At 45.2% G+C, this 20,286-nt stretch overlaps 1 protein-coding gene across 1 annotated transcript; it reads left to right on the top strand.

Moving 5' to 3' along the window:
- Positions 1-437: 437 nt before the first annotated feature.
- On the top strand, positions 438-20,021 carry LOC121549044 (guanine nucleotide-binding protein G(i) subunit alpha-1). Its single transcript, XM_041860853.2, has 9 exons — positions 438-897; positions 12,909-12,951; positions 13,358-13,499; positions 13,802-13,959; positions 15,359-15,487; positions 16,615-16,744; positions 17,116-17,269; positions 17,964-18,184; positions 19,140-20,021. The coding sequence occupies exons 1-8, from the start codon at positions 780-782 to the stop codon at positions 18,152-18,154; spliced, it is 1,065 nt and encodes a 354-aa protein (XP_041716787.1). The 5' UTR covers positions 438-779; the 3' UTR covers positions 18,155-18,184; positions 19,140-20,021.
- Positions 20,022-20,286: the final 265 nt, after the last annotated feature.

Here is a 20,286-nt window from a genome sequence, read left to right as displayed (position 1 = left end):
GCGGCCGGTGGCACCTTAATTGGGGAGGATGGCTGGAAAGGAATAAATGGAATGGAATCATACACATTTGTCTTTGATACCATTCCATTCCAGCCATTGTTATGAGTCATCCTCCCCTCAGCAGCCTCATATAGTGCAGACTATTCATAAGGTATCTCTATCAGAAGGTGGAGATGGGGTTTTTCCATGGAGATTGGTCTTTCCTCTATATTGGTGTCAGAATTGGGATGGCCCCAGTGTTCCCTATAATATTTTCTACACAGACAAGAAAACAGGAACGTACAGTACATTATTTTCTCATGTGATATCAAATGTCACTTACAGTTTTAGGGATTTCCAAAGACCACAATATATTGACTCAAAGGTCAGTCTGGAATTTTGACAGAAAAACTGAAACAGGAAGTATTCGTGTAGCCAGCTGGTGGTAATTGTAGTTGAATGAGCAGAGCTCACTGTGGCAGCGTATGGAGACGGATGCGCTGAGAAAGAGAGATCAATTCGCCGTGGAACTGTTTTCATTTAAACCTATTTATGCCACGACGCGAGAAATAGCTTACACTGACTGAAAGCATAGGAAAATAGTGGACTGAAGAAGCACACTCCTGGTCCTTTTTGTTTTTTATGTTTAAAAAAAGTGTCAATCCAAGCGACCCGATAGCTTTCACACAAGGGCGTGTGTGGGTCTCCGGGAGCAGCGGCTCGCTTTTTAACCCTTGCATGTTGGTACTGTATTTATTTGATATTTTTGCTTCACTTGGGTCCGGAGGATTTGCTTGAGGATGGGGTGTACCCTGAGCACGGACGATAAGGCGGCGGTGGAGCGTAGTAAAATGATCGACAGGAATTTGCGGGACGACGGGGAGAAAGCCGCAAGAGAGGTCAAGCTACTGCTCCTCGGTAAGGAGAGTGGTTGTCCTTGCTTCGTCCCGCAACGTGATACATTGTGGGACGAAGCAATGGTTATCCGTGAACTTCACTAACTGTAAAATTAGCTGCGATTGCGACATTGTAGCAAAATGTCAAACGCACACAGTGATACAAAATTGGTCTGCATACATATGATAGCAACAATTTGAATTGAGAATTCTAGCACGATTTCATACAATTCCGCATAGCACAGAAGCTGTCATAACGTTTAAAACATTGTCAACTTTTGCATAGACTACCTTGAAATCACAAAGCACATTGGCTACATTGGACTGCCTAATAAACAAAAGTTTAAGAATAATTTCAGATTTAGCCTATAGGCAGAACAAAGGTCGTTGTCCACGCTGGCTCATCAGTTCCAGCCTTCGGTGTGTAACCACCCATGCAGGCAGTTGCAACAAAGTAGCCACCTTTGTTTCTCTTGTCCAGCAACACAAATGGTTTCTATAGGCCATATTCATTGGCTTAATCCTCCCAGCATTTGACACCTTGTCGCCTGTCTGCAGCATTGTATTTGAATGCTATGTCCAGCTAAATCAGATTAACTATTCAACAAGTGCATATGATTTTTCCAAAAAGGTAATTGGCCCAGAAACTGTATTGCATTTAAATTACATTTGAGGGATAAAGAATTGCAATAACTGTACTACTATGTTCAAAACATTTTCGTTTGAGACTTCATCACCTTTTTTGCTACTTAAGGCATGGATGTAGGCTATTTATGATTTCGCCATTGCTTAGATAAACATAGGTCTAAATTAAACTTGAGGCTCTTTCTTACCGCTACTCTTTGGTTGGTGCAATAGTGGATGGATTTATCTCTGAGCTTAGCCTACTGCTCAATGTGTTTTACCTAAAATCCATTAAAACCGTGGACATTCTATTGACAAACAAACGAGCCCATTCCCTGGACAGAAACTAGTGATTGTTTTGAAATACTGCTCTACCATCCACTCCGTAGGGGGATAGATTTCTAGTTGACATGCACCTCATAGAACATTTCCATGTTGAATATGGGTCACCAGGACAGGACGTGTCTTCTCTATAAATGTGGGTATTCTTCAATGATGCCATGAGCAAGAATGGCTGACCTGAAATACCTGTAAAACTGTAGGCCTGTCAGTGGATGGATGTGAACGCTTTTGGTGAGGACATAGTCCCTGTGTTTCATCTTGTTTTCATGCATTTTTTATTGTTGTGTGAAGAGGATGATGGACCTGCTATTTTCCTCTAGTTGTTGATATTTACGATGATATAATATCAACATGTAGGCTACAAGTTGCATGACTTTAAGTAGTGGATCACTTTTTAATTGATATTGTATAATATTTACAAGTCACACATTCCAAGTTTCATGTAACAGAGCGAGCAATGAAACATGATCTTGATCACACATTATCTAGTTGAACAAGTAGGCCTCTTCCTTGTTGTTGAGAGCCTGGGCTGCATTTCTCTGTCTTACTATGACTGATGAAACAGATTCGAAGCAAGTCGGATCATGTACTGTGGTCTTGCTGCGGGCTGCAACTTAGGTCATCAACTATTCCTCTGAGTGAAATTATAAGGTTTGTGTTCAGTCAATACCTGACCTGTGACGTCCAATATTTTGAAACCTCTTCTGAAAATGGTCTCTCCCAATATCATATACTGAACAAAAATATAAACGCAACATGTAAAGTGAAATTTTCCATACGCACAAAAAGCTTTTCTCTAAAATGTTGTGCACAAATTTGTTTACATCCCTGTTAGTGAGCATTTCTCCTTTGCCAAGATAATCCATCCATCTGACAGGTGTGGCATGTCAGGAAGCTGATTAAACAGCATGATCATTACACAGGTGCACCTTGTGCTGGGGACAATAAAAGGCCTCTCTAAAATATATGCAGTTTTGTCACCAACACAATGCCACAGATGTCTCAAGTTTTGAGGGAGCATGCAATTGGCATGCCGACTGCAGGAATGTCCACCAGAGTTGTTGCCAGATAATTTAATGTTCATTTCTCTACCATAAGCTGCCTCCAACCTCATTTTAGAGAATTTGGCAGTACGTCCAACTGGCCTCACAACCGCAGAACACATGTTACCATGGCAGCCCAGGACCTCCACATCCGGCTTCTTCACCTGCAGGATCGTCTGAGTCCAGCCACCCGGACAACTGATGAAACTGTGGGTTTGTACAACCAAATAATTTCTGCACAAACTGTCGGAAACCATCTCAGGGAAGCTCATCTGCGTGCTCGTCATCCTCACCACTTGACCTGACTGCAGTTTGGCGTCGTAACCGACTTCATGCTGGAGAAGTGTGCTCTTCATGGATGAATCCCGGTTTCAACTGTCCCGGGCAGATGACAGATGACAGGCGAGCGGTTTGCTGATGTCAATGTTGTAAACAGAGTGCCCCATGGTGGGGTTATGGTATGGGCAGGCATAAGCTTACGGACAACAAACACAATTGCCTTTTATCAATGACAATTTGAATGCACAGAGAAACTGTGATGATGTCCTGATGCCCATTGTTGTGCCATTCATCCGCCGCCATCAACTCATGTTTCAGCATGATAATGCACGGCCCCATGTCGCAAGGATCTGTACACAATTCCTGGAAGCTGAAAATGTCCCAATTCTTCCATGGCCTGCATATTCACCAGACATGTCACCCATTGAGCATGTTTGAGATGCTCTGGATTGACGTGTACGAACGACCGCATGTTCCAGTTCCCGCCAATATCCAGCAACTTCGCACAGCCATTGAAGAGGAGTGGGACAACATTCCACAGGCCACAATCAACAGCCTAATCAATTCTATGCGAAGGAGATGTCACGCGCTTCATGAGGCAAATGGTGGTCACACCAGATACTGACTGGATTTCTAATCCACGCACCTACCTTTTTTTAAAGGTATCTGTGACCAACAGATGCATATCTTTATTCCCAGTCATGTGAAATCCATAGATTAGGGCCTAATGAATTTATTTAAATTGTCCACTTAGGAAGCAACACTGATTGACAATACATTTCACATGCTGTTGTGCAAATGGAATAGACAACAGGTGGAAATTATAGGCAATTAGCAAGACACCCCCAATAAAGAAGTGGTTCTGCAGGTGGTGACCACAGACCACTCCTCAGTTCCTATGCTTCCTGGCTGATGTTTTGGTCACTTTTGAATGCTGGCGGTGCTTTCACTCTAGTGGTAGCATGAGACGGAGTCTACAACCCACACAAGTGGTTCAGGTAGTTTAGCTCATCCAGGATGGCACATCAATGCGAGCTGTTGCAAGAAGGTTTGCTGTGTCTGTCAGCGTAGTGTCCAGAGCATGGAGGCGCTACCAGGAGACAGGTCAGTACATCAGGAGATGTGGAGGAGGCCGTAGGAGGGCAACAACCCAGCAGCAGGACCGCTACCTCCGCCTTGGAGGAGCAGGAGGAGCACTGCCAGAGCCCTGCAAAATGACCTCCAGCAGGCCACAAATGTGCATGTGTCTGCTCAAACGGTCAGAAACAGACTCCATGAGGGTGGTATGAGGCCCCGACGTCCACAGGTGGGGGTTGTGCTTACAGCCCAACACCGTGCAGGACGTTTGGCATTTGCCAGAGAACACCAAGATTTGGCAAATTCGCCACTGGCGCCCTGTGCTCTTCACAGATGAAAGCAGGTTCACACTGAGCACATGTGACAGACGTGACAGAGTCTGGAGACGCCGGGGAGAACGTTCTGCTGCCTGCAACATCCTCCAGCATGACCGGTTTGGCGGTGGGTCAGTCATGGTGTGGGGTGGCATTTCTTTGGGGGGCCGCACAGCCCTCCATGTGCTCGCCAGAGGTAGCCTGACTGCCATTAGGTACCGAGATGAGATCCTCAGACCCCTTGTGAGACCATATGCTGGTGCGGTTGGCCCTGGGTTCCTCCTAATGCAAGACAATGCTAGACCTCATGTGGCTGGAGTGTGTCAGCAGTTCCTGCAAGAGGAAGGCATTGATGCTATGGACTGGCCCGCCCGTTCCCCAGACCTGAATCCAATTGAGCACATCTGGGACATCATGTCTCGCTCCATCCACCAACGCCACGTTGCACCAGACTGTCCAGTAGTTGGCGGATGCTTTAGTCCAGGTCTGGGAGGAGATCCCTCAGGAGACCATCCGCCACCTCATCAGGAGCATGCCCAGGCGTTGTAGGGAGGTCATACAGGCACGTGGAGGCCACACACACTACTGAGCCTCATTTTGACTTGTTTTAAGGACATTACATCAAAGTTGGATCAGCCTGTAGTGTGGTTTTCCACTTTAATTTTGAGGGTGACTCCAAATCCAGACCTCCATGGGTTGATAAATTTGATTTCCATTGATAATATTTTGTGATTTTGTTGTCAGCACATTCAACTATGTAAAGAAAAAAGTATTTAATAAGATTATTTCATTCATTCAGATCTAGGATGTGTTGTTTAAGTGTTCCCTTTATTTTTTTGAGCAGTGTGTGTATGTGTGTATATATATATATAATTTTCAACCTCCCCTTGGCCCAGTCTGTAATCCCCACATTCTAAGATGACTAAAGCACTTCATGGTTACAGAATGATGGTAAAGACTGGTTATGGCACACATCAACTCCATCATTCCAGACACCCTAGACCCACACCAATTTGCATACTACTCCAACAGATCCATAGACGATGCAATCTCAATTGCACTCCACACTGCCCTCACCCACCTAGATAAGAGGAATACCTATGTGAGAATGCTGTTCATTGACTACAGCTCAGTGTTCAACACCATTGTCCCCTCCAAGCTCGTCACCAAGCGTAGGACTCTGGCACTGAACACCTCCCTCTGCAACTGGATCCTGGACTTCCTGATGGGCCGACCCCAGGCTGCCACGCTGACCCGCAACACGTGGGGTGTGTGCTTAGTCCCCTCCTGTACTCCCTGTTCACCCACGACTGCGTGGCCACGCACGACTCCAACATCATCATCAAGTTTACTGACGACACGACGGTGGTAGGCCTGATCACCGGCGATGAGGAGACAGCCTACAGGTAGGTCAGTGACCTGGCCGTGTGGTGCAAGGACAACAACCTCTCCCACAATGTCAGGAAGTTTAAAAGGTTTGGCATGGGCCCTCAAACCCTCAATGTTCTACAGCTGCACCATTGAGAGCATCTTGACTGGCTGCGTCACTGCTTGGTATAGCAATAGCACCGCCCTCGATCACATGGCGCTATAAAGAGTGGTGCGGACAGCCCAGTACATCACAGGGGCCGAGCTCCCTGCCATCCAGGACCTCCATATCAGGCGGTGTGAAAGGACGGGCCGGGAAAATCATTAGAGACTCCAGCCACCCAAGCCATAGACTGTTCTCTCTGCTTCCGCACTGCAAGCGGTACCGGTGCATCAAGTCTGACACCAACAGACTCCTGAACAGCTTCTATCCCCAAGCCATAAGACTGCTAACAGAATGGATACACAGACTCCCTGGGTTGACCCCTGTCTATGCAGACTCACAGGACTCTGCAAACTCACGTACACTAACACTCCAACACACACACACACACACACACACACACATATATATATTTATATGGACTCTACACACACTCACATACAATCATAATTTACAATGCTGCTACTCTGTTTATCATATATCCTGATGCCTAGTCACCTTACTCCTATAGTAGTAGTAGTCTTCTTCTGTGGACTTTGTCGGTTGGCAACCAACTTTAAGGTGCATTACCACCACTAACTGGACTGGAGTGTGGGCCGCAGTTCATCTTTCAATCACCCACGTGGGTATATGCTCCTAAAAACCAATGATGAGGTGGGACTTGCAGCGCGTCATAATAGAACCAAGTTCTATTTTAGCGCCTGCCTATGCAGATGCTTGTTGGCACGCGCAAGCAATTTAGATGAAATGATTGAGTAACATTTCTTTTGCAACGTGAGCAGTGTGGGCCGCATGTTAGAGCTTGCAAGAAAAGCATTTCACTGTACTTGTGCGCGTGACATTTAAACTTGTTTACGCATTGGGACCCTGACCTGTTTCCTGTGTCAGCCATTCAGGTTGGTAACCAGGTAACACACCTAGCCTCGTCAGATGACAGCCATGCTAATAGGGGAGCTAGGGGCAGGAGGAAGGAATGTTCTAGATCAGGTCTAAACCCTAACAACATTATAAATTGAGAAGGTGTACTCATGGAGAGGAGTAAGATGATTGGTTGCTGTTTGTTTACCTATTAGTCTTTTCAGTTACTATACTTCTATCACAAAAGTCTCAATTCCTCTCAAATCTGCCTCCTAGCCGCCCCAATAAAAAATACTTTGTTGAATTACAGCCTGGTCAAGAGGTCACAACCATATCAGTGATGCTGATGATGTATACATCAGTACAGACAGCACCTCAGAAATGGTGGTGAATATTGACTATTAATCACTTCAAGGACACCAACCGTCAAACATCCATGTTTTACATTGGGTGGAGTTGACGGGATGACCCTGTCCATGTCTGTGCTGTGAGCTTGATGGGTGGTGGCATACTGTAGCACGCACACACATAAACATAAAACAATTGTTGTTTCATTAATTTGCATGAGGAGTGCTTTGAATATTTCTGGGTGTATGCTGTCAAGTCTGTACAAGCAACATCTTGTCTTGTCTATAGTAGGCCTACTAGAGCCAACCACATTTGTGTCGAGGATTCTGTAGGTGGTCTATGCAACATTTTATGTAAAGCATTATGGGTAGTACTTTATTTTACGGTACTAATGCTTCCACTTGTATTTCCCTGATGTTTGATAGGACATTGTGTAAGGGTCTTTCTTGTACTTACTTCAAATAGTTCAACACATGGTAAATACCTGGTACCAAATTTATAGTAATAACTCTCAAATAAACAAACAAGCAATTCCTAGGTTATCACTGTAGTTGCTATTTTACCATGTCATTTCTCACATCTGGTGATTTATGTAGGTCTACTGTAAACTAAAGTGCTACTGACTTATGAGGAATTCAGTAGCTTCCACTTCTCCAGCACCGTCCCATTACACCTACTACTGTTACTGGTATCTTCCAGGAAAGTATCGGCCTGCATGGAGATTTTGAGGGAACACTATTATCCATTGATCTGGATGTGGGCAGATGAATCCAGCTGATTTAGCTACATGACTTCCTGATAGGTAATGCTACTGTAACTTCCTGGGTTCCCTTGTGAGTCACTCACAGGCTCAACAGCTCCCAGTGGGAACGAGAGGAAAAGAGAGGGATGGTGCCAGCTCATGCTCTAATGTGGCGTCACTAATGTGGTTCATGGAGAGTGAGCCAGCCCTGTCCCCCTGTCCCTCTCAGCCCTGTCCCCCTGTCCCTCGCTCCCTGCTTACCAGGACAGCCCAGCCTGGCCAGAGGACTGTATGCCCTGGCCAGCCTAACTGAATCCCAGGCAGGACAGGCCCTGGTTCTTCTGGTGACCCAGACAGATAACCCCTTGGCTCATTAGATCCTCAACATGACAGGCGGAGAGACTGGGCTCTGAGAGAGGGAGGAACTCCAAAAGCTATTCTCCCCACCCTGGTATTATATAAAAGCTCCAACTAAATCATCATTAAGATTAAAATATAACAGAGCTGTAATTTGGAATGAAGACTTGATTGTAGCCAATCCTACCACAGCACTTTGTAAAGCATTTCCTCATTGTCGACATGCATTCCATCCAGAGCATATGAGCGGAGTGGAGCGGTGAGAATCTCAGCTCCTCGCTCACGGAGCTGTTCACCCCTCCGCTCCCCCGCTCAAAGCCACATCAGGCCAGTCCGCTCATTATCGCTCAGCGCTCAATGCAGTTTGCATCGCGCTCCACTCAAATCGCCCCCCGCTCACTCCAAAAAAGGAACAAAATCTGCATGTATTTCACTTTTAGCTTAAACCACAGCCTTACTTTATCTCCCCGAATTTGTTGCATACAGACTCATCTCGGATTATCCATTCTGTCTTGAAACGGGGATCTAACACTGACGCTAAAATGAGATGTTAATCATTATAGTATATTCCATAGCGAATTGACACGTTGTTTGCCAAAGTTTCTGCAAAAGCAGCGATGCCCATTGGAAGTGCAGCGTGAGTGTAATCGGTGAGCAGGGATTTGATTTTTGTGACAGCAGGGAGGATCATCCCCAGGTTCCCCAGCTCCTTCTGCATTTTGTCTGCTAGTGGTCACACTGACACGGTGCGTCAGCTGCCGTACTTGATTCAGGGTGATGTTAGCAACATTAGACTTGAGTTTGTTTTGCCATAACGGGTATTTTTGGAACAACCGGATGAACGACTGAATCATCCGCAGCTGGCTGCTCCATCGAATGGCGCAGGCATTTGTGGGGCGGACACCTAATTGGTCGGTTTCCTCTGTGCTCTTTGCGTACACTTTTCACCAGGTGCCCGACTTTCACTAACAGCCTATTAATGTTGTCGTGCTCGTTAAAGGCGTTTTTGATCGCCAGCTGAAGCATGTGAATGGGGCATCTCAGATGTAAATTTTTCTTGGGGGGTGTAGCCCGGTTGAGCTGCGCTGGCGAAGTGTTGCATCCCTTCGCGTTCTCCTTTACTCAGCGGTTCATAGTCCATGAAAATAATTTCAAAAAATGCTACATCCAGCTCTCTTTTTCTCTCCCTTGTTATGGTTGGGCCTTTGCGTGCAGTGAATACACTTTTGAATTCCTCAACCCTTTTCTCTTGTTGCTGCTGCTGCTCCTCTCGCTCTATAAAATACAAATTCATGGACGACACAAATTAAATTAAACAGATGGATTCTGGGTCAGGCTTGAGCATGCTTCAGACTCGTGGTGTGAGCGAGCGAAATTGGAGCGGGACATAGGGCGACGCTCCGTCCTTTTAAAAATGCCGCTCTGCGCTCTGTTCAAAATCCGTCCGCTCACGCTCCACGCTCGCTCCCGCTCCACTCCGCTCATATGCTCTGATTCCATCCATGTCCTATTTTACTCTCTGTGGAAAACCACCTTTGGGGAAGTTCTGGGAGAGATGGGTTGGATGGTTGGTGGGCTTTAGAAGTACTGTTCTATAAACGTCCATTATGTTTGCAGGCCTCTACCATTTTTCTTAAAATACAGTCATTTCCCAACCGCCCGAAACCAGAAAGCAGCTGCCTCACTGTGGTTTTGGTCTGGCTCTTTGATGGGTGTATCAAATTGTGGGTGGGTAACGTGACTCTGTCTAGCCCAGGCCATGAGGTCCACTTTTCTGGCTTTGCTTTCTCTATTGGCCCATGTGTGTCAAATCAGGGCCATTCTCTCAGAGCAGAGGTTAGACTTTATAAAGTTACTGGGGTGGGACCACACCCCTATGACATCACTAGAGTTGAAGGACAGAGTAAGGTCAGTTAGGCAAACAAACTCTCCAGTCTGGACTGACTTAAAGAAATGTAGTAAGGGAACAGTACCTTGGCGATATCATCCAATAATATCTTACTATGACTTGCAAGCATACATTTTGTTGACCCTATGCAGGGTTTTGTGTTCCATATTGAAAAGTGTGTCAGTTAGACAGTAAAACATATCTAGATGGAGGGCTGAGTGAACACACAACGGTCTGTCTGTAAGGAGGGTATATTTCTTCTAGATTGAGAGGCAGGAAGCCAGTGTGTGGTAGGGAGTGGAGTGCTGTGTCATGTCGCTGCCTTGGCACGGAGGCCCTTAGCAGAAGGAGGGAGGTGACTTTACCTGCTGCCAATACTGTGTGTCTGTGTATGGGTTTGTGTGTGCACGCACATGTGTTTTTGTGTGTGTGTTACAGTGTTACAGTGTCTGCTGTCTCGCAGCCCCTCTGGGATTCTTAGTGGGACTGGGACTGTTTGGCTCCAGAGCAATGAGATGTGTTAGTCCTCTCCTCTCTGGGGCCGTGGCCACAGCGGTGACATGTAATTAAAACAATTTGTCCTCCGGTGAAAGCCATTCCAATTAGGCTGAACAGTAGGAGGTATCTGCCTGGCTTGCACACTGTTAAAACACACACACACTGTATCAGCATGCTTTAAGGCTCTGGAGAAAGGCTTGTCCACAGGAATTCGCTTCTACATGTTGGTTTCAGGTTCTCTTCTGCTTTAGGGAAAGTTCCAGGCCCCTAAATTTCACTTGCCACAGCGAGAAGCCCTGACGTAGTGTGTGGCGTGCATGTGCTCATTGTCTTGCTGTAATGCAATACTAGCTGGGTCTTGTGAGATGGGAAGATTGGGTGTTACAGAACTAGCTTCCTCCTTCCAACTCAGATGGGTGTTAGTGCAGACTTTAATCACACTAGTAACAACAACATTGTATTAAAATGTTATATAATATTTTGGTAATTGTATTTTATTGCATAGCAATGGTGTTTGTAATTACACAACAAATTGGGACTTTCTTATTCCACTTGTACATTAACAAAAACGACATAAACACAGTCAAAAAAAGGGAAACTGTAGCCATGTCACAGTCTATACTTTAGTCATTAGTATTACTTTGTAATTAGAAGTTTAGTTGTCCGAGCTGAGCAACCCCTGTGGGAAGGGTCTTAGCAAGCCCACAAAACAAGTGAAAAGAACATGAGTTTGTTTACAGGGACAACTCATATTTCCCAGTGGTCTGACTGTCCCTGAGTGGAAACGTCCACCTTTGGGTTTTACTTCAAGGAGGGGCCTGGCTTAGTCAATCACCATGACACATCCTCTACTTATGTATTATGTGGGAACATTGCGTGCGTTGTGGGGACATTGCGTGCGTTGTGGGGACATTGCGTTCATTATGGGGACATTGCATTATGGGGACATTTGCATATCAATAATACATGCCCTGGCTATGGAGATGAGCCATCACTACACAATTGCCACCAACCCTCCTCAGGTGACCGTGTGGCGAACGCTGAGATGTCTTTGGTAACGGACCCGGTTGCCATGGCAGTGTGACATGTGTGATGGAGGCACGGAGCCCCTAGCAGCAGCTAGGCCCAAGCAATGATTGTTCTGTGTTCCCTGCCTCTCTCATAGGAGTAGTGCCATGTCAATCACCTCTCCGCCTCACACTCATTGGCTGCTAGCGTAGTGTCCACCCTCCCGGCTCTTGTCCTCATGTGTGAGAGTTTTACACAGCCTATCGGTCAGTAATGTGTAATTCAATATAGAGGGCTTGTACCATCTTGAAGTAACACAATATGTGCTCAGAGGCCCTTTAAGGCAAACCCTGGTTAGAACTGGTGATCGTTGTTTTTCTGGTGGTATATCAGAGCTGACAAACTAACTCATTAATGTACAAAGACCCAATGACCAGATATTGACTGGTTGATAGCAGCGTTGTGTTGATAGTGTGTTAGTGGTTGCTGGGGCCTACTGCAGGCTGCATGCTTCATGGCTGTTAATGAAGATGATGAGGACTGTACTGCCTGTGATTTGGCCTTTGCAATAATACTGAGGGCCACAATGTATTCACCTCTGTCCCTTCACTCTACTCCCATCCCAACACACTCACACACACACATCACTCTGCACTTTCTAAATGTCTACGGTGCTTTGCTATAGTGCTGTTCATTCAGTGAGTCTTGCGATGCTGCCTGGGATGGGTCGTTGGTTCCGCTGCAGTAGATAGTTCCATAATGCTCTGTAAGTGCTGCCGTTGAAATGTTCCGTGGGGAGGGTCTGTATCGACCGAACGGCTGCAGAGCGACGCTGTGGGTCAGAGACGTCAATACAGAAACACAGGAAGGGAAATGATCAGTGTTCTCCACTATGGTCCATTTCAAAAGGGGTTGGAGAATGGCCTGTAATGAGTAGATCTTTACAATTGCCTTTTCTTTCTCAGTATGTTTGTCAGTGTAATCCCATACCAGGAAATATACATTATGGTCAGTGTTGGCTTGAAATTCCAATGCAGATTCGGAACACATCACTCTTATCGCATAATTGCAATTAGCTAAATATAGGCTTTGACTGGTTTGATAAATGTGTTTCTCTCTTTCAGGTGCTGGTGAGTCGGGGAAGAGCACAATAGTCAAGCAGATGAAGTGAGTCTCTGTTCCTTCCATTCTTCCAAATGCCACACAATCAAAACAAAGCATTGTTTTTGCCCTTCTGTGGGGACAGTTCTCAGAAATGAGTCATTGTTATTGTCCTAGTGCCCCATTCAATTCAGATGGTGTAAACATTGTTACCTGGATAGTGTTGTTGTTATCAATGTTCATTTTTTCCCCTGTCATTTTATGAGGGAAGGGTTGCCATGGGGTGGGGGTTATTGGTCTGGTATTTTTCTGTCTTATTATTTGATGTTAATAAAAATGAACATAACATGTTCTCAAAAACAGAAAGTGTTGTTGTGTTGCTCCATGTTCCTCATGGTGACTGACTGTGTTGTGTTGCTCCATGTTCCTCATGGTGACTGACTGTGTTGTTGTCCTTCTTCCTGTGTGTCAGGATCATCCACGAGGCAGGCTACTCGGAGGAGGAGTGTAAACAGTACAGGGCTGTGGTCTACAGCAACACCATCCAGTCCATCATCGCCATCATCAGAGCCATGGGACGACTCAAGATCGACTTTGGAGACGCAGCCAGAGCCGTGAGTGGGCTAGAGTTGATGATGATGATGATGATAATGGATTGCATTTATCAAAGCCCTCTGACTAAAACTATTATCACCTAACACACCCGATCATGTTCAATACTATTGATGACATGGCAGTATTATTAATGCTATTGATGGTGATGATGGTAGGGATGATTTTGACAGTATAACTGATATTGATGATTTGATGATAATGGTGATGATTTCAATGATAGTAGTGATGGTAGTGCTGGCAGTAATGATTGTGATCATAGTGTTGATGGGGATGGTTGTACTGACAGACTGCTCTCTCCCAGGATGATGCGAGACAGCTGTTTGTGCTGGCAGGGTCGGCAGAGGAAGGCTTCATGACGGCAGAGCTGGCCGGGGTCATCAAACGCCTGTGGAAGGACAGAGGGGTACAGGCCTGCTTCAGCCGCTCACGAGAGTACCAGCTCAACGACTCGGCAGCATAGTGAGTCACACACACACACACACACACACACCACCTTGTCCTGCTCACACAGTCTGCTCAGCTTGGTCTGAAACACATACAACCAGCTCCTGCGGTTCCTCTTCCACCCTAATTCTCTTCTGCTGGAGGTAAATCAATTCTCATTCCTCTGCAATATCTGAAATAACCAAAGGCCTTGAGCGGTCCATTTATTACAGATGCACCCACCCACTCTCTGGCAGACATGTCTCTACTGCCTACGGTCCAGTCCACTGACTGTTACAATACTTGGTGTTTGAACCTTGAGTCAATATTTGTGTGGGAGTGTCACCCCTGTAGCAAGACTGTAACACACAGGCTGCAGTGTGTCTGCCGAGTCTTTGACCTTAACCATTTAGTGCATGTAGCTGTCTAACAGCAGATTGCCAGGGTTGTTGTGTTTACCAAACCCTGGTAGAAACAAACCACTGACACTAGCGCTAGAAAGCATGTCCAAATCCCTTTCAGTCAGTGGGCAGTGTTTGAGCTCTAAACCCCCTCGGTTCAGTTGTTTTTTCTGAAGTGGTTGTTCTTTTTTCGTACGCATTGTGCAAGAACCTTTCCATTAGCCAGTGAAGTCACCAGAGGGGCAGCCCCTGCGGTGTGTCATGAGAAACCCCTCCACCTTGTTTTGGAACAGAACAGACGTCACTGATTGGCTCTCTGGCCTCTGGTGCCGCAGCTGCTCTCCATTTCCAAATAAATACCCAGAATCCTTTTGGCCAAGGCTACCTCACACACACACAGACCAGCGTCACATGGTCACGTAGCCTCCCGACGGGCCTCAACAGCTAGGCTGCTGACCCCGATCTCTGCTGTTTGTTTGGGTTGAAACACCAGTGCTGCTGAGTCGTGTGTAATTTCTGGTGCCGTAATCTTTTGGAAGATAAATATGGGGGGGGGGGGCAGTAGTGTGTGTGTCCCCACTCCGGACCCATGTCCCGGGTGTCTCTGTCTGTTTGGGTCCTGAGACTCCAAACAAGTCCAGAACTGTGGACAATTTGTGGACAGACTGGCTTAGTGGGACCTTACATAGCTGGAAGAGACTGGGCAGGCTGGGATAGAGTAATGGATATAGCCCAGGTGGAGCAGATGATGGCTTTTCACCACGATCATTTATAGCCTGTCTCCTTTTTATCTACGCAGTCTCATAACCTGGACTGTCTGGGCATTCTGAGGCAACAAGAGGAGCACTGATAGTTGGGAGAGAGTGGAAATAATGTCACTTGTTGTTCTCAGTTCAAGATGTAGAAGCAGACATGGTTCATGGCCAAACAAGATATGTTTATTATTTGAATAGCTATTGTCCTATTGTTCCATTGAAATATGTATATTGGATGCATTGACTCCCATCTGAACTCTCTCTCTCCCCATTCTCCAGTTACTTAAACGATTTGGACAGGATATCCCAAGCTACCTATATCCCGACCCAGCAGGATGTCCTGAGGACCAGAGTCAAAACCACAGGCATTGTGGAGACACACTTCACCTTCAAGGACCTCCACTTTAAGTGAGCACTTCCTCCAAATCCCTTTTTAAGTGTAGTCAAATATCATACGTTAAATAGGATGACTCAATCTACTTCCCTACTGTGCATATTGAATCTCTCAAACCCATAGAAATGTCCTTAGTCCAGTGGTTTCATTGTGACTGGATGACAGAGCTGACCATACGACATCAGCAGTGAATCATATCTGTTCTAGTCTTCAATTGGCTGATGCCAGAGAGGAAAGGGAAACGGTTGGCTCACTGGTCAATACCCATATTTGCAGTGTTGGGGACTAAATTACACATTCTGGTAGCATATGACCCCAAAGTGATATGTTCTTGCCATTTGTAGTCTATGACATTTCAGATTTACATATGATACATTTTCACGGAGTAGTTACTTTTTCAAAGTAACTTTATTTAAGTAAACTATATTTTCCTTAAGGGTAGCATTAGTGTAGCTTAACTTCTTCCAGTGTGAAGTAATTGGAAGCTTGGTAAACTATATTTTCAGAGTAGCTTCCCCAACACTGCACATTTGGCTGTTTTCTCACGGCTGTCCCCCACACCACGTCCAATCGGGTATCAAGCCCTTTAAAAATGCTCGTTCTCATCAGTTTGTTCAGCCAAGCCACTCAGTGCAACTCAGCAGAGAGAACTATGTGGAGCCATTCCAACGCAAACCATATCTAAGTACATTAGAGCCCCACAGCCCTCTGTGTGCCTATGGGTTGAAACTGGCTCACAAAGCAGGTGACCTTGGGTTGACTTAATGGGATATACAGCTCAAAGTGCACATTTGTAAGGATATAAACAAGAATATGTTCTTTTAAAATACAAAAACGTTGAAAGTAACTAAGTTTATACCCTCCCTTCTAAATATTTTATTCTGTGTTGAGCATTTCTACTGTATACCATCTCTCCACAACACAGAAAAGCCTCCACAAAAAGAAAAGTTCATGTATTCTCTCTCATTTCTACCTGGTGGCCTGTTTAACCAACTAACACTTAAACCCAAAGCCTCAGGCCACAGATGTACATTTTCCCTAGTGGCCAATGTCCAATAAAGTTGTTTGTGTTGTGTGCTACGTGCCTGGAAACATGCTCCGTTTACATTGTCTGGTGCATTATCCGCCACTTATTCCTCAGGATGTTTGATGTTGGAGGTCAGAGGTCAGAGAGGAAGAAGTGGATCCACTGCTTCGAGGGCGTCACTGCCATCATCTTCTGTGTGGCGCTCAGCGACTATGACCTGGTGCTGGCTGAGGATGAGGAGATGGTGAGTTCCTGTCCAACCATGGACATTAAATAAGAGTACATGTATATCTGTATGAAACCAGTCCTGAACAAAAAAATGTGTTCTCAATAGAATATTTACATTGAACATGCATTTTAGTCCTGGACTAAGATTACCTCTGGGTCTGTGAAACTGTTTCTGGGTATATCTCGATAGTCTAAAGAGTCTTTCTCTCCTCAACTCCTTTCCTTTTTCTGCACTGATCTGAAAACATAGGATAAAGCAAAAATGGTGGACGTCCTAGCAGGTGTTTGCTTTCAGCTGTGCCGTTTTTCCAGATCAGTGCAGATGAAGGCCTGTAGCTCAAAGCCCCACAAAAAACATTGTTCAATGTTGCAGTCTTCTCTCCCCAGAACCGGATGCATGAGAGCATGAAGCTGTTTGACTCCATCTGTAACAACAAGTGGTTCACAGACACCTCCATCATCCTCTTCCTCAACAAGAAGGACCTGTTTGAGGAGAAGATCAAGAAGAGTCCTCTAACTATATGTTACCCAGAATACGCAGGTACAGTAACAGCCAGCCAGCCATGGTAGACTGTCTATAGAATGATTGGGAAGAACTGTGTGATGTATGAATGGAGTTGTTTGTACATTTTCTGTGATTTCTTTGTCATTTGCACACCTGAACAAATATAATTGAATGTCTACATGAGTGGAAAGAGGATCTCAAATAAACCTATAGCTCTGGAAATATACTGTAGTTACTGAACATATGGAGATGGTATGTTTCACAGCATCGGTGTTGTGACAGGAAACGTTCAACAGACATTAGTCACTTCTACCTTTTAAAGAGACCAATGAGAACAAAACAAATAGCGGAAAGCCAAGAGGCAGGATACAGTGTTTCTCTGTCACCTATTCCTCCATAATACCACAGGGGGAATCCCATTTCAACACAATTCCCATGAGGTCACTTCCTGTGGAATTCTGTTGTCTAAACTGGGGGAGAATAACAAATTGATGTTTGTGTCTCATAGTTGGTTCACTGTTTTATTTTGTATGGATGGCAAATATGTTTGTTGTATATGTACGGTCTTAACTATGGGACGAATTCTAACTTGCACTTCAGTTGAATTCTCACTTAGCCTCCTATTGACATATATTCATGACTTCGTGAGAATGACTGAAGTAGATGTTGAGATTCCCCCCTTATGAGGAAAATCAAGAGAAATGTGGTGTTTTTCTTGTCTTGCGGCCAGGCTCCAACACATACGAGGAGGCTGCAGCCTACATCCAGTGTCAGTTTGAGGACCTGAACAAGAGGAAGGACACCAAGGAGATCTACACCCACTTCACCTGCGCCACCGACACCAAGAACGTGCAGTTTGTCTTCGACGCCGTCACTGACGTCATCATCAAGAACAACCTGAAGGACTGTGGACTCTTCTAAGACCTAGATTTGATCGATGGAAGTTTTCTGGTGAGCCCACCTTTTTTTTCGTTCCCATTCTCTGTCGATCTTTCCCTCTCTCTCCCTTCTCATCGCTTCTCCTTGTGCTACACAGGCAGCCCCCCCCACGCACTGCAGACTTGTGAACTGGTGTCCATATGTGTAGAGCGCTGGGGGATCAATGTTGGGGCTACATGGTTGAGGGCACACGTCTGCCTGGTGGCTGCATGAGTGCTCACAGTGCTAGTGTTACAGTCTTAAAAACGGACCGTATGCTCACTCCACATCGAACTTGAGATGTCACAGATGGAGCTATCGAATTAGATCTCTTTCGATAGCTCAGACGGTTGGTACGATGTCAAGGTGGGAGGTCACGAGGGTTGCGGAGCAGAGGATCACTGGTTGGAGCCCAGTATGGGGACAGGGACAGTGGAGGAAGCCAAACTGTTAGCAGCACACTGACCTCTGTTACACTAGCATGCTGTAGTCATGGCAATATAGTGAAACTCTAGCATGCTGCAGTCATAGCCAGGGGCGGTTTCAGACAGGCAGCTGTATTGTCCACATTGCCAGTGTGCTAGACTAGTATGCTAGCTTTCCCAGATGTTGAGAGTTATCCACAAAAGCTCTTGTTGTTGTTTGTTGTGTGTATCTCTACCTCCTGACGATTGGCATCCAACTTCAAACGTTTTAAAATCAGTTGACGTGTTTGAATTGTTCCAAGTTGCGCTGCTTCCAAGGCTGCCTTGGAGATGCAGTTTAATCCTTTCATAATCAAATGCTTTTGTAATCTAATCAGTTGAAATGAAGGCCCTCTTTATTCGGGAGCTTGATTCGATTTTCTGCTCCGTTAAGATGTTTGGGAGATGATAATGTCATGGTCAAACAATATTTTCAGGATATTTTCATGGAACGGCCTTTGTACCGCCAAGCAGACAATAAGATCTAATGGTCTCTCTCTCTCTCTCTCTCTCTCTCTCTCTAGGCAGCGAAAAGCCAGCATAATGTTCATTTTCGGGGAGAAGATCACAAGAATCTGAGCGGGGAGAATCAATTATGGACCATTGCTGTACTATATGCCACTTTTAACTAATGTATTTATGTTTTTGTCTTGGGACATTTAGAATTAGTGTTTAAACATTTCTGTAGGATGTTTGTATCATTTGTAAAACAATTTTCACAATTTTTTTTTCTTTTTTGGAAGAAGCTTGTTTTATTTTGTTTGTTCCTTTTTTAAGCCCTCTCTGGAAAAGGAAGCTTGCCTTTTGGTGGAAATATTCATTTTCTCCCTTCCCAATTGTTAGGGGAAAAGGATTTGATTTGAGCTCAGTTTGTTGGTACCTTTTTCTCTGCGGTCTCTTGACACATTTCTAGTTTTTTTGCCTGCTGAAATCGTTCCAACATAAAAGGTGAAATGTTTCCTTTGTTAATAACCCTATCTTCTAATGTGCACATTCCCGGCCAATTTAGTGGTGACCAACACAGCTCCGCCCACAGGCTGTCCCATACTAATGTGTACCTGTACCTGGAAAGGGATGCGGTTTTTAACAGTACACCGTATCCAATGAGAACACTAGCTAGGTCAAGGAGCTTACACTATGCTGCAGAATTAAAGAATGGCTAAACCGGAGTCATATTTTACTGTATATTTTAAGATTTATTTAAGGAGGCTTCGGGGACTTGGTCTCTGCGATCACTGCAGAATCATAATTGTAAAGCAAAGTCAAAATGGATGGGGAGCAAACACATGGTTAGGGTCTGTAACCTTCAAGAAACTGCCACCGCTGTCTGTGTGTGTTCTCCAACAGATGGGGAGCCTTGGTAGACTCATTCCCGTATTTTGCTAATAAAAACCCTTTACAAACCATTCAGTGAAGCTGTGGCTTCTTCACTCCTCTCCTGAGTTACAGTTGGTGAAAAGGGGGAGGGAGTTAACTTATAGCAGGTGAGTTTGAGCATTTCCTCTATTCATCCTCATGTATTCATCCTTGTGTCACGTAGTCATCCTTATTTACATTTACGTCATTTAGCAGACGCTCTTATCCAGAGCGACTTACATCACGTAGTCATCCTTATGTCACGTAGTCATCCTTATGTCACGTAGTCATCCTTATGTCACGTAGTCATCCTTA

Source organism: Coregonus clupeaformis, chromosome 4, assembly GCF_020615455.1.
Source record: "Coregonus clupeaformis isolate EN_2021a chromosome 4, ASM2061545v1, whole genome shotgun sequence".
Taxonomy (NCBI): Eukaryota; Metazoa; Chordata; class Actinopteri; order Salmoniformes; family Salmonidae; genus Coregonus; species Coregonus clupeaformis.
The sequence above is the reverse complement of the archived record's forward strand: the minus strand, read 5'-3'. Positions and strand labels throughout refer to the sequence as shown.

Coding starts and splice junctions, on each gene's coding strand:
- LOC121549044 (XM_041860853.2), top strand. CDS start 780: ATGGGGTGTACCCTGAGCACGGACGATAAGGCGGCGGTGGAGCGTAGT. Junction 12,952..13,357: donor ACAATAGTCAAGCAGATGAA/GTGAGTCTCTGT, acceptor CCTGTGTGTCAG/GATCATCCACGAGGCAGGCT. Junction 13,500..13,801: donor TTGGAGACGCAGCCAGAGCC/GTGAGTGGGCTA, acceptor GCTCTCTCCCAG/GATGATGCGAGACAGCTGTT.